Genomic DNA, 13,752 nt, shown 5'->3' with positions numbered 1-13,752 from the left:
AGCACCTCTCTAGACGGTAGTGCTGGGACAATGCCGGTTGACGCAGTGAAATTGTTGCTAGAGGATCAATGCCACACTTGGCAGGCTTCAGGATGCTGGGCTGAGAGGTGATGAAGCCTCGCAGCTTGCCCTCCACCTGAAGTTTGTGACCTACTGACCTCTAGAAAACAAAGCAATAGTCCTCTTATGCAGGAAAGTATCACTTTCAAATACAAACATATTTACATAGCCTGGTTTGTGACTTACCAATGTATTTTCCCCTTGAGCATCTTGATCTTTTTGGAGCTTGACTGTTATAGGCTTAGGCCAGATTGGCAACTAACAGAAGGCTCTTTCAGAAGAACAAAAAGTGCAATTCTTAACGTAAAAAAGAGTAGGTTCAATTGTTGTGTTTCCCTTAACTAAGGTGTATGGCCATATAATCCAACCACATATGCTGCAGGTAGCTGAAGATGCTTTTGGAAAGCTTGTGATTGATGAATTGATTGGTGATGGGGTTGACACATCCTTTATAGTGGTACGTTGAATGATGTGTGTAGCTTCAATTTTGTGATGAACTTCCTGGTTATGATCATGAGCTTTGACTTTTGAGCAAAGAGGCCCTTTTGAGTATTATTTTACTTTAATGATGTGGCAGAGCTTCACATCAACGATCAAATTTCCTGGTCTTTCAATGTGTGAGTGAGAGGGTGGTTGTAAATAGTATATTGCCTAGATGTTCCGAACAGCCATCATTTTGCTGTGTAAGCTTGACGTACCCTATCCTTGTGAAGCTCCTCTAAGCCAATAAACTATCTCCCATCATCCACGATGTCAACAAGTTGGAAAGTCTACAAAATCTTCTTACGTGTCTTTGCCTAATGAAGAATAAAAGCACCTGTTCTTTCTGGCTTCCAGCTCGTGCGATCTCCTGCTTTCTCTATCTCCATCTCTCATTCACTATCTCTCACCTGCTATGGTGCTTGAGCGATATCACCTGCCATAGCTTTAATATGCCTCACACTTTTCATCTGTAGGAGAAGTTAAGAGGTGCTAGTAGAAGGAGCAAAGTCCATGAAACGCTTACAGATCACAAGTCTAGTTCCCCTAGCATCCCGCTTTTGTAATGTGATGAAAAAAATTGTCTGGTTGTATGGAGAGGACTAGTCTAGCAGAGGTGGTCTCCGAGCTTGCAGTAGGTTGTCTTCTCAACCAGTTTGGCACCGCAAAAAGGCTGACGGATTCTCTCCCTAGCTAAATCCAGGCTGTTAATGCCACCTTAAAAACCAACCAGGAAAAGTAGCATGCTCCACAGTAAGAAAAGGGTCTGATGTGGAGGTTTGCAACTTCACTACAGATTTTGCGTGTGGGGGAGGGCGAAGGCTACTGGTCATGCATTTTCTACTTGTCAGATAACTATCTTGATGTTCGGCTTTTTATTTTTTGCAGGTTTCAGAAAGTGGGACCACATCCTTCACGTATGTTATTGTGGATAGAGAAACGTATGTGCTTTTCTGAATCAATGCAAGGTATTTTTTTAATTGAAAAATTGATGTCCTTAACATCACGGTAGTGTAATGGCTTTGTAGGAACACACGAACCTGCATTAATTCACCAGGATACCCTCCCCTGACTCCCAAAGAGCTCCCAGACGGTGCCCTCACTCAAATCTTGGACGGTTCAAAACTACTTTATCTGGATGGCAGGCTTCCAGATACTGCCGTCCTACTTGCAGAGGAGGTGAAAAAGAGGTTTGCTTGAGGCACTTTCAATTTGTTTGTGTGGGGGTTCCATGGCTCTTAATATAAGCCTTATGATGGTTCAAATAAGGAGAAGGGTCGAGACCATAGGTAACCAAAGCTCCAGTAACTTAAGGAGAAGTTGCCGTATTGCATTTATGATTTTGTTAGGGCTGGGACAACCTGATTTCTACGCTTGTTTTGAAGTTCGTTTAGAATGGATGATTTTTAAGAGTGCAAAGACTCTTATGACCATGATACTGGTTGTCAATGAGAGGTAAGATAGCAAGCTCTCTGTATTGCTTCACTCCAGGTCTATAGTTTTAGAATCTCTTCTTTTTCTATAGCGTAATTAGGATACAAGACTTTGATCTTTGGTCTGTTGCTTTATGAGTTTGAAATCTAGGGATTAAGTTTTTGCACGAGTTTTGTTATACTAATTTTACTTCACTATTGTCTTTGCATTTGTGTTTTTTGCGAGTGTTCCAACCCTTCATTCAGTTTGTAACTTCAGACTTCTTGTTCATAGTAGAAGCAAGTGATCTAAGGCAAGCTGAGTCTCTTCATTATTTAATTTGATCAGCTGTAAAACCAAAGTTTCTGACATATGGGGAGATAGGGACTGGACCGTAGCACATGTATTTGCTATAATTCTTAGTTAAATGCGTTGTTTCTTGATAGTTTAATGGTCAATAGTGGGTGTGACCAGATTATTGGAAAAATTTTGTATTATTTGTGTCTATATTAGTCAGGAACTTTTTGTGTAGGTAGAGCAAGGTATTTCTTTGATTCTTGCCGAAGTACTGACATTTGTCTAACCTCAAATCCACTCATGACGAAGTTTTTTTTCTTCTCAATGCAAGTTTAAACAAATGTCACCAAGACGATAGAGCAAGAAATGCCTGTCCTTTTTGAGGGCTAGCAAGCGAAGAAATGGAAACATTCGAATTGTATGCACATTCGGCTTAATGATTTTGACAAGAGACATGCGCCATTTGAGGGATAACAACCAAGATTTTGGGAGTAGGTCGATTCTATGTCTAGTGTGATCAATATTTTTGAACATTTATTTTTCTTTTCTCGAGTAGCAATTGGAGTTTTTCATGTAGTTACTTCAAGGACCTCGTCATTGTCACCATGAAGGCTCTTGGCATCATATCTTGAAGCACCTAGTCTTTCTTATTTTCTGAAGGCTGCATATCTTTGAGCATGCATGTTATGCTCTCCTTTTCAGTACTGAACCTTCTATACTCCCAAGTTGCTCTGGTCGATACTTCAGATAACAACATTCAGGAGGTGTTGACTTATGAACAGGCAAAGCGCAAGGGTATACCTATATTGGTCGATGCTGAACGGAAGAGAGAACGCTTGGATGACTTGCTTGCACTAGCCGATTATGTTGTTTGTTCTGCAAAATTTCCACAGGTAGTATTTCACAATGTTGTAAGATGTCAAATTCATCCGCTTCTTTTGGGTAATGTGCCAGATGCTACCACTTCAATGTATAGGCATGGACGGAAATGCCGACTCTTCCTGAAGCGCTCATCAGTATTTCCACAAAATTGCCATCTTTGAAATTTGTGATTGTGACGCTCGGGGCTGCTGGCTGCGTGATGCTAGAAAAGACTTCCAATGGTAACAGAGTTTTTCTAGAATGGTTTATATTTTGGTAATGACTCTGATCATGGAGCTTCATGGTGTGCAGATTCTACTCATTTGGAGATATTGGATCCGAACAAAGAATATGAGCTCTTGTTAGAGAGAAGAGCACATGTGAATGTAGAACCCACTGCTATATCCTCGAAGGTCGAAGAGTCCTTTAAAACCAGCATTCGTTTGACAGAAAAGCTAATAGCTACTTGCTAATCATTCTTCTTCTTGTTTAATAGGTGGGGGGCTTCCAACAAATTGGTGCAAATGGTGATGTCGTGAAACAGTTTTCCGGAAGACTCTTGATTGGCACGGCAGAGACGATACCAGCATCGGAGCTTGTGGATACAACTGGATCAGGAGATGCCTTTATTGGTGCCGTGCTTTACTGTAAGTTTGCATGTCACTTCAGAAGGTCCTGTTAGGTTTCTCGATGTGCCATGATATGTTCAAGTGAGCAATTTCTTGCCTGGCGTCTTTGGCAGCTTTATGCACACAAATGAGTGCAGAAAAGATGCTTGCTTTTGGAGCTGTTGTTGTGAGTTGCTTCCAGCAGTGTTAAATTTTTCTTCTATGAAACTCTGAAGGTGAACATTAAATCATTTGAAGAAGCTCCTCATTTTGCTGATGGGTTGCACTCCTTGTTTGCTTACAATAGGCTGGTGCAAATTGTCGAGCTTTGGGAGCACGAGGGGGGTTACCTTACCGCCATGATTCAAAGCTGATTCCATTTTTGGGCATTCCTGCCATGTAATTTATTATGGGACTCTCACACTAGCTACATTGCTGGCTGGCAGGATGAGGTTTACTACCATTGGCTTGCCATTGCTTCAAGTTCCTCGTGGAGCCTAGCTCTCATTTTCTCTGACCAGCAATAAATACTTTCCTATGTAGTAACTAGCACAGCTACATCTGACAGAAAGGCCTGAGCAATCATACCCAAAAGTCTGCTTGTATGTGGGCTGGCTTTGCTCTTCAGTGTTTACATAATCGATGAGAATTTTCAAGTGAGGAATTCAGAGATTAAAGGCATCTCCTCAAGGTTTTTGGTGAAAATATGATTTGTCCATTCCTCTCTGGCAAATCTCTCTCTCTCTCTCTCTCTCTCTCTCTCTCTCTCACGTGCCTATACTGCTATGCTGCACACACAGGGTAGCCACTATCCGCGGGGTCGAAGCTACCACCCACTCTCATACTCATTCACAGTAGGCACAGTCGGTTTATTCTTTCTTTTCTCTCATTTTTACCGACACCCAGATCACCACTTCTGTATATGATTTGGTCTCATAGGCCAACTTTGGCCTTCAGTAGAAGTAAATAAAGCTCTCTCTCTCTCTCTCTCTCTCTCTCTCTCTCTCTCTCTCTCTCTCTCTCGTTTGCTCCATAAGTCATCCACTTCTATTTGCAACTTGTTGAATCTTTAGGCCTGCCCAAAGGGCAAGGGCTAGGTTAATTTAGTTTTTGCTATATTTTTTTGGAGTTCCTATTGGATGTAATGAGTGTAGACTGTAGTTTTTATGAAGGGTGTGGCATAATGATGGCTTTCTATAACAAGCTTGCTTTATTATCATACATATTATAACCTCACATAAATAAAATAGCCTCTACACAAGTAACTTATTTTTTTATCAACAATGTATGGTATTTCTTGAATAATCATCAATTAAAAATGCAGATGGTGCCCTGACACATCATTCATCCTCTAGGCAGGCCTCGTGATTTCGTAGCTTGTTTTTCTCAATTCTCAAGCTCAATATGAAGGGACTTGACTGCATTGGGTGAGTGAAATGTGGATTCCTACACCTCTAGCATCAGCTTTGAGGGGTGCCAATATACCCCCTACTCTCATATGTGAGATTTGGGCTTAGATAGATACCGTGCGAGCATGCTTGAACATCTCTGGCTTGTTCATATGTGGCATGCAAAGAAAAGTCCTAATCTCAGTTGGAGCATGTTTATTGCCAAACCCTTTAATCTGTTTCACAGCCAACAATTGTACTTCTAATTGCTGAAGACTGTAGATCTTGTATATGCGATGTACTTCAATCTTCTATAGATGCTGGCGCTTATGCGGACGAGATACTAGTGGCCGTGCATGCTGATGCTCAAGAGGGGCAGAATTTTCTCATGACCAAGCTTCGAGCGCCAATCAACAAAGGAAAAATGCTTACAGAGGAGTGATTCTAAGCAAGAATCCATCTAATAAAAGAGCTAGATTTTGCTCACAAGCTACAAGAAGCTCTTTGAGATCAAACTATAGCAGGCCAAGAGAGTAGCCCCAAAATAGAATATGGAAACTAATCGGCGACCAAGCCATGATACGATCTCAATCTTGCTAAGCTCAAGGCTTGTATGAAGCTTCTGAAGCCAACATGGACAGTGCTCTAGTGGAAAACAAGCAGCTTGTTCACCACAATGGTGCTGTCAAAGCTAAGATGGAGGAAATGTAGTTGGAGTTAGAAAGGTTGAAGCGATGACGATAGCAACACGAAGAAGAAAAAGCTAAGCCAGGAGTAGATTGCACCATCACTGCAATCATCTCCACCATAACACCCATTCCCATCTCTAGTTAAAAAAAGTAAGCAAACCAAGAAATTCCCAAGAAGTCTTTAGACAATGTCTATGGATGGAACAAGGAACACTAATTAGGGGGTTGTGTAGACTCGGGCGTGCATAATGATGTGACTGGTCCATCTAGCTATGAGGTGCCAAATGAATACAAATTTTTTTCTAAAAGAAGAGAGACATGTCTCCTTTTACCTCTTTACATCCTGCTTTTCCATGTTGCGCTTACCATGCATATTTTGCTTTCCTTGAGATTAGGTCTTCATTTCACACTACTTTGAATGACTCCACTTTCCTCTCACTTTATTCTTTTAGAATGCCAAAGTGAACCTTCACCTTATTCTACTTGAGTTATAGACACATTCTACTTTTTGGTTGTTTTTCAAAAGAATGCCTTTCACTACTTACTTCCTAATGGGACTACACACTAAATAAATCAACTTAGTAGCCGAGTCCCACATCAAATTGGCGGAGTTATTCACATTCAGTGAATTTCCCAATGCAACAATTGCACAGTCATGCTAATTTTAAGGGATTTAAGGAGACAACTCCCCTTAAATGCGGTGATCACGATAATGCAAGCTGTTTGGTTTGCATTGCAAATAAAGAGGAAAGTATAACAAATGGAAAAGAATGCACATTTCTAGGAAAGAGAAGTGCTTTTTCTTTATAACAATGCAGCATTCCAAATCAGAAGTTGAATCTTTTTAGTTCAAACTTGATTTTGAAGTGGGAGAACTCGCCACCGTACCTTGGCCTCAAAACCCAGCTCAGGTTTTCCTTTTTTGCATTGAAGAGATTCATAGGAAACCCTCATTTACTCTACATGAAGTTGCCGTTGTTTGCACATGTGCATAGGCATTCCTTGAGATTGCAAGAGGGCATTCTTGAGAGAGAGGAATTGGTAAAGAGTCAAATTGCATGTGCATGCGATAGATGATGTACTTTTGTCCATCTGCAATTAGCACCTGAAATGTCACTCAAAGAGAGGTCAGCACGATCTCAAGCTATTGTGAAATGACAGCTCAAAATGCACAACAAAACAGTGCAATCCCTTTCAAGGCAGTGCAAACAAACTTGCACAATGCGCGCCATACAAAGTATACCATCGATCTCAACCCTATTAAAGCTACTATGCTTATGGTGGTTTGTTTCTAGCAATGCATTCCAGCACTCCACACATTTCAAAAAGAATGAATGTTGCATTAGTCAAATCACAGGATCAACGTTTCCCTCACATCTCAAGGTCCTTCTCTCGGGCGCATCCTTAACCCCTCTTATCCATGCTTGTATAGCCCACTCATTGCCTTTGACACTAAATCAAATGAACTAATGCTAAAAGCAAGGGGGATTCGTTGTCCTTGCTATGTTAACAAAAAATCAGTATGTAGTATACTTTTTTCTAGGATTAAATTCAGCCAATTGAAGCTTGCCTTCAGAGAACTTTCATACTTGAATTGAAAAATTCTTGAAAATTTGGGGAAACACCAGGTTTTGGCCGTTTCTCCATTCATGCAATGAGACATAGGTGGCAACAGGGAGCGCATACATGATTCAATTTGAGCAGCTCAGCAAGAACACATGATGGATGGAAGAGGTTAGAAAGTAGACACTAACGATATGGTCAAATCACCCATAAGATATAGCTAGTGCAATGAGCCCAAAATCAGCACAGATGCAAGAAGACTTGAATAGTAGTGACTATGCATGAGGCATAGTTATCCAATAAAGTAGCTAAGTATGCTTGGAGTGGATCACTGACTGATTTATGAGCCACTGAGTTTTATTTTCCATCGCAATTCCTCTGCCGTGTGAATAACACAATAGAAAAGAAAAGTCACAATAGCCCGCATGGAGCGGTGAGATAAGAGTATCTATGTCCCACTACTAGATGTGCCTCTTCATAGAAATAAGAAAACAAATGTCTCCTCTCTCTCTCAAGGTGGCCTACTTATACAGAAGACGAAGCTTTGCTAATGCCAATGCTTTTACATAAGTAATTCTCTCTTACAAGCAATGGGAAGAAAAAAGGTTTGCCAACAGAAGCTTTCCATATGGCACTAATAATCAACAAGCCTTATCCAACAGCCCACAACTGCTCCCAAGAGCTCAATGAGCCTTTATTGAAAATGGGAGGTACTAAAAGCCTGCTTTTGTGGATGAAGATACAATGCTATATATACCTAGATGAATCCAGGATAAGCCCAGAATCACCCATAAAGGAAAGTGCAGAAGGTATAGATTCATGGTAGCCACTCACAAGACAATGTAACCATCAGCTCCATTATGCTTACTATCAACTGATTACTAAAACATCCCCATATTGTTGTCAGTGCCCAATAGTGGATGCAGAACCAAGTACAAATCTATGCTCCCAGACGCCCACACCACACACAAGCATGCAACAATACAAAGATCTGCGTACTAAGTTTCTGTCATAACTCTAGAAATGCAAGGCAGACTTAACGTAGCATGAATTAGGGAAAATTAGCACAAAACTGAAGCTGATGCTGCTCAAACATTACACTGCATGCAAAGGCATGATGAGAACAAAATCTGCATACATAATGAAGCTCATGCTTCTCAAACTTGGACGGTCTTTGAAATAACACACAATTGTAAAGCAAAAGTTTATCAAGGGATTTCAACTCACCAGGGACTTACACAAGTCAAAGACATTAAAATACCACACCATTTTTCTCCAAAAAAACCTACATTTCTTTGAAATCTGCCAAAAGTGGTAAGTGAAGTCAACAGATTATGTGGCAGAGAAATCTTTGATTTCTCATATACGACTGTTGTAAAGGGTCCATATGCTCAAGCCCCCATTCTTGGGTAATAAGCTTTAAAAAAAAGCTGTACATATATCCTCAACATGCATGGTTGGAATATGGCTGCCGATGAGAATAATGACCACTTGTCGGTAAACAACACATTACCTGCAGTTCCTTAAACCTCTCTACATCAAAGTTCCTCTTCTTCATCAGCTTTCTCTGCTTTGACGAAAATAAGGTATCCATGAAATCATGATAGGATGGATCCCTTTTTGTAATCACAAAGAAGAAGAAACCTGCAAGAAGGCTGCTGGATGTTACAAAGAAAGTGATAGGTTCCATCACATCCCATGAGAGCTCCCAGAAAGTGAGACGGAAAAAAATCGCTGATTGTGCTGACAAGACACCGAATGCTCCCCATAACATGTTTCTAACTTGCTTATGGGCAATTGTGTCTATTTCTTCCTTTTCTTTTTGTAGCCTTGCAAGCTCTTGGTTCCTTGGATCATTCTCTTGCCCCAAAGGAAGAGGCATTGCCCTTGACAATGCTTCAGCTACCTGTACATATAATCACAAAATCGGTAAATTTATGAAAGAAGTGAAGCGCAATATTACCACAATCTTGCTGTTGGCATACAAACAAATATTCTTGAAAGAGAGTACCGGTACAACATTGTCCTTGTAAAAGATACAGCTAGATAAATTAAAGGAAAAACCCACATTCACAAGCTAAGGATCAAACAGATTGGAGTCCATCCGAAAGACAATATAACCATCAACTAGTTGATGTATAATAGATATCAAGCTAGGGCTATGCTCTTATATGCCCGCACGCATGCGCACACACATACACACACATACAAGAGCATGCATCCATATGGAGGTCCCAATGACAGATGTTCACGTGGCATGCCATTGGTGTTTGCAAAAGACAACAATGTGGCACAACTGATAACCAAAGACTACCACATGCTCCATGAAGAAGGCAGCAAGACTTCATTACAGAGCGCAAAGATTGCTATTGCACATTGATTATCTATGTGCACAATTGCAGATTTGAGCTATTCAATGAATAGGACCAAAAAAAAAAAAAGAGAGAGAGAGAGCAAGGTGTGACCCTGATACAACACTATGGAACAGAAACAAATGCAAAGGCCGACATGAAGCAAAGGAAAGGAACTGATGCACACAAACTAGTAAGATTCACAATGGTGCCTACACACAAGTCCCCTGAATCTTGGCCCCCTTTGGCTTCTTCTGCTGTGTTGAATGTAAAACAGCCCATTCAAGTACACAAAACCATCGCCCTTCCTCGTCACTATATGACACGGGGTTCCCAAAGGGGGGATCTATGGCTCTAATCAACCGGGGTGACGCGAGGAGGATCTGGGCTGTTCGATCGCTACATGATCTAGAGGTAAACTGCCCCCGGGGGGGGGGTCACTCCTAGTTGATCGCCCATCCCGGGTGAGGACTTCGAACCCATGACTCCCAATTTGCTGAGCAAACACCTTACCATCACACTATCACATACATCAGGCCATGGGAGGTGTAGTTCACCTGTATAATCTTAGTTCACTCCCCCTATTTTAGGCCTAGTTCACCTCCCTTACTTGCCCCTAGTTTACCCATCAGCAAGATTGGCTGGTCCAAATTGTCACCGCCTTGTGCTGGGTGAGGGGAGCTCTTCAGAGGAACCCCATGCCATATAGTGATGAGATCACCCTGTATGAAAATGTATAAAAGACCGCAGATTAACCACTTATGAATTGACAAGCCTTCCTGCTTCAAAAGATATGTAATATGCTAATAAAGCTCTGACAAGAAAAATAGAACAGAATGTACCTTCTCAGGTTCCAAGAAAACTTTCCGTCTGAAAATGAGAATTGCTCCAGCTTCATCCAAGCTCTTCAAGACGTCCCCAGCCTCAGCATCATTGTTAGCAGTTCCTGTCTGTTTGCAAAGATCCACAACCTCTTCAAGAGGCATACAATGCTTGCCAGTACTGTGCATGTGTTTCTTGAAATCTTCCACTTTCATGAGTTTCAGGAGTTTTCGAGCCTCATTGGTAGAAAGATCCTGCGACGGCACACATCGAGGAGAATCTTCTGATGTGTCTTCTTCGGTGGAGAAGTCACAATGTGCTACACCATGAGAGAAATCTCTCACTGCAATCTTCTCAGCAAAAAGGTCGCCTCTTGCTACACAATGAGTGAGATCTCTCGCTGCAAGCTTAGCATCATGAATTTTGGTGGACTGCAAGGAAGAGGAAGGCAGGGTCGTCGGAAATGTGGTAACATGTGGATCTGTGTGAGGAGAGGACCCAGATGCACTCGTAAAACAGAACAGGGTCTGTGTAAAGAAAGGAATGTGACGCTGATCCTCTTGCGGATGATGTGCTTGATGAAAATGCAGAAGGCATTTCTCTGCCCTCGCCTTCCTCGTCGAGAGCAGGAGACCCCCAAGGGCCCTCCTCATTGTGCCGTTTGTCTTCAGAAGGAACAACACTCTGACTCCACAGACGCAGCAATGGAGTGCCTTGCACAAGGCAGGAAATATGTAAAGATGAAGTAAAACAGGATCCACTAAAAGGCGGAGTTTGAACAGCAGGGAACTATGGCAGAAAGGAGGGAACTCAGAAGAGCTTGCAATGAAAGGCACAGGGCTCGGCCTGACTCCTCATCTGTCAAAACCCATGTCTTCCTAAAATAAGCGTCTGTGCGTTGAAGAGATTTATAATTACTCTGATTTTGACTTACGCAGAAAGAAACAAAAATGCGCGCACGCACACACGAGAGAGAGAGAGAGAGAGAGAGAGAGAGAGAGAGAGATGTGGGCTTAATATTGTAGGTTACCTTGAGAGCAAACAGCAGGCTACCCAGACACGCTAATCCCAACTCAGATTGGTCTCATCCTCACACACATACGCATGCAGCAGGCACGTACGCACGCGAGAGGAAGAGAGACGCGCACACACACATTCACGAGCATAAACGGGCACGGGTATAGAAACGCGTGCACCAAACAAACAGGCGGTTGCAGGACAAGCTACGGAAGAGCTAAGCTGCTAAAGAAAGGCAAACCACAGTCGCCATCGCCAATCCTCCTAGTCAGCAGCACATTGGCCTACTCACACAGACAACAACCAGACAAGAAGAAAACTCACTCACTGCTCATATCATATTTGTGCGTATTTGAAACGGCCCCCCCTACGAAGTCACAATACCTTCCAGCTCCACGTTACATTTCCCCTTTTTAAGTCATGGAATCGAATCACTAGGTAACACCTGTTAAATTTTGATTCCTTGTTTGCATCTATCTCTCTCTCTCTCTCTCTCTCTCTCACTCACTCACTCACTGTGACGACCGGTAGGTTGGGCCGTCATGCGGAAGGTGCGTGGTGGGCGAGTTTGCGGAGAAAGGGGCCCGGCTCGGACGAGACCGGCTCGGGTCAAGGTGCGTTTGTCTTCAAGGGGCCCGGCTCGGACGGGACCGGCTCGGGTCGTGGGGGTTTGCCTTCAAGGGGCCCGGCTCGGACGGGACCGGCTCGGGTCAAGTTGCCTTCAAAAGGCCCGGCTCGACGGGACCAGCTCGGGCGGAGTTGCCTTCAAGGGGGCCCGGCTCGGACGGGACCGGCTCGGGCGAGTTGCATTCCATGGGTCGGCGGCCGTGGTGCGTTTCGCGGGTCTTGCGTTTCGGGTCCCTAGCCCCACGTAGCCTCAGGCTCCCCTGCACTCACGAAGGGTCATAGCGTGCCTTGGGGAACCTTGCGCGGAGCCCCCACGGTGCACGAGTGCGTGGAGTGAGGCTAGCGTGTCTAGGTGGGGGGTCCCCTCCCGTGGCCGTTTTCGGGAGGCTCATACCCCTTATATACACCCCCGGTTGAAGAAAGTTCGACGTCCTCGTCGAACGAAGGGAAAAGAGAGCTTGGCTATGCATGGGCCAAAGGTCTAAGGGGTGCATATAGTGTAAAGTGCGTGAAAACTGTACCCGAATGCAAGTAGGTAGCATGCTTTGTTTTTGGAATTTTTGGAATAAAGTGTGTGTATTTTTGTGGTTTTTGGCAGAAGGCTGAAAAAGATATGCTTTGAATACCCAAGTAGAATTCCCCATACTTGAGCATTCCCCAAAAGGTAACCCGATGTGCGCGGAGCCACCTGCTGCGTTGGCCCGCGCGGAGACTTCTTGAAAGTCGAATTTGAAGTAGAGTCCGTCGCAATGCAGCCCTTGCGAAGTTGCAAGGAAACTTACCGTCATGTTGACGCGTGTTGTAGACTTGGGCTGACACCAGCTTTGGTTTCCAATCGCTGAATCTTGAATCGGGTAAGGTTACTTGGTTAGATGCAGTCTTTAGGTTGAAGTAGCTTTGGTCGTCATGACACCATGAAGGCTTTGGCTGAATCTTCAATCGTCAAACTGATCCCATTGGTCCCTGTGTGGACTTCATTTGGAGGGCTAGCTCGGTGTCCCTTTGGTCTCTTGTAGACTTGAGTGGGTCTTCAGCTCAGCATGGGCCACAAAAGTGGCCGGGCGCGACGAACTAAGTTGAGTTAGTCCATCACGTTTTTCTCTTTTTGTTTTTGATATAAAGAGCCCTGTCTGGCTCGCATCTTTCCTTTGTGTTTGCAGAAGTGGTACCAGGTGTGACGGCCCGGGGTTGGGCGCGTCACGGGTGAAGGTAGTGTGACGGCCGGGGTTTGGGCGCGTCACGGGACAGGGAAGTGTGACGGCCCGAGGGTTGGGCGCGTCACGGGGACGGGGGCCTGGAGCTCTGATACCAAGTGTGACGACCCGTAGGTTGGGCCGTCATGCGGAAGGTGCGTGGTGGGCGAGTTTGCGGAGAAAGGGGCCCGGTTCGGATGGGACCGGCTCGGGTCAAGGTGCGTTTGTCTTCAAGGGGCCCGACTCGGACGGGACCGGCTCAGGTCAAGTTGGGGGTTTGCCTTCAAGGGGCCCGGCTCGGACGGGACCGGCTCGGGTCAAGTTGCCTTCAAGAGGCCCGGCTCGGACGGGACCGGCTCGGGCGGAGTTGCCTTCAAGGGGGC

The 13,752-nt window shown here is 44.0% G+C and overlaps 2 protein-coding genes across 5 annotated transcripts in view; one reads left to right on the top strand and one right to left on the bottom strand.

Annotated features, from left to right (window-relative positions):
• Positions 1-4,446, top strand: part of LOC147422284 (uncharacterized) — a 38,831-nt gene extending 34,385 nt beyond the window's left edge. For 2 of the 3 annotated variants that reach the window (XM_086502765.1, XM_086502764.1), the window contains 9 exons: positions 443-517; positions 1,429-1,481; positions 1,569-1,719; positions 3,033-3,143; positions 3,227-3,353; positions 3,424-3,524; positions 3,608-3,758; positions 3,854-3,906; positions 4,027-4,446. In XM_086502765.1, coding sequence (XP_086358891.1) covers positions 443-517; positions 1,429-1,481; positions 1,569-1,719; positions 3,033-3,143; positions 3,227-3,353; positions 3,424-3,524; positions 3,608-3,758; positions 3,854-3,906; positions 4,027-4,122 — 918 coding nt within the window. In that variant the 3' untranslated portion in view covers positions 4,123-4,446. The remainder of the gene's footprint in view (positions 1-442; positions 518-1,428; positions 1,482-1,568; positions 1,720-3,032; positions 3,144-3,226; positions 3,354-3,423; positions 3,525-3,607; positions 3,759-3,853; positions 3,907-4,026) is intronic. The other variant, XM_086502766.1, reaches the window with a different exon arrangement.
• A 144-nt stretch (positions 4,447-4,590) lies between these two features.
• On the bottom strand, positions 4,591-11,883 carry LOC147422283 (calcium uniporter protein 1, mitochondrial-like). Of its 2 annotated transcripts, none has more exons than XM_086502769.1 (3): positions 10,553-11,883; positions 8,873-9,265; positions 4,591-6,901 (listed from the first exon to the last, which is right to left on the bottom strand). In XM_086502769.1, the coding sequence occupies exons 1-3, from the start codon at positions 11,183-11,185 to the stop codon at positions 6,734-6,736; spliced, it is 1,194 nt and encodes a 397-aa protein (XP_086358895.1). In that variant the 5' UTR covers positions 11,186-11,883; the 3' UTR covers positions 4,591-6,733. The 2 variants fall into 2 exon arrangements, with proteins under 2 accessions (XP_086358895.1, XP_086358894.1); XM_086502768.1 differs by lacking the exon at positions 4,591-6,901 and having other exon boundaries at positions 8,606-9,265; positions 10,553-11,390; positions 11,563-11,875.
• Positions 11,884-13,752: the final 1,869 nt, after the last annotated feature.

Source organism: Adiantum capillus-veneris, chromosome 27 (assembly GCF_014529385.1).
Source record: "Adiantum capillus-veneris isolate H3 chromosome 27, ASM1452938v2, whole genome shotgun sequence".
In the NCBI taxonomy this organism is placed as follows: domain Eukaryota; kingdom Viridiplantae; phylum Streptophyta; class Polypodiopsida; order Polypodiales; family Pteridaceae; genus Adiantum; species Adiantum capillus-veneris.
The sequence above is the reverse complement of the archived record's forward strand: the minus strand, read 5'-3'. Positions and strand labels throughout refer to the sequence as shown.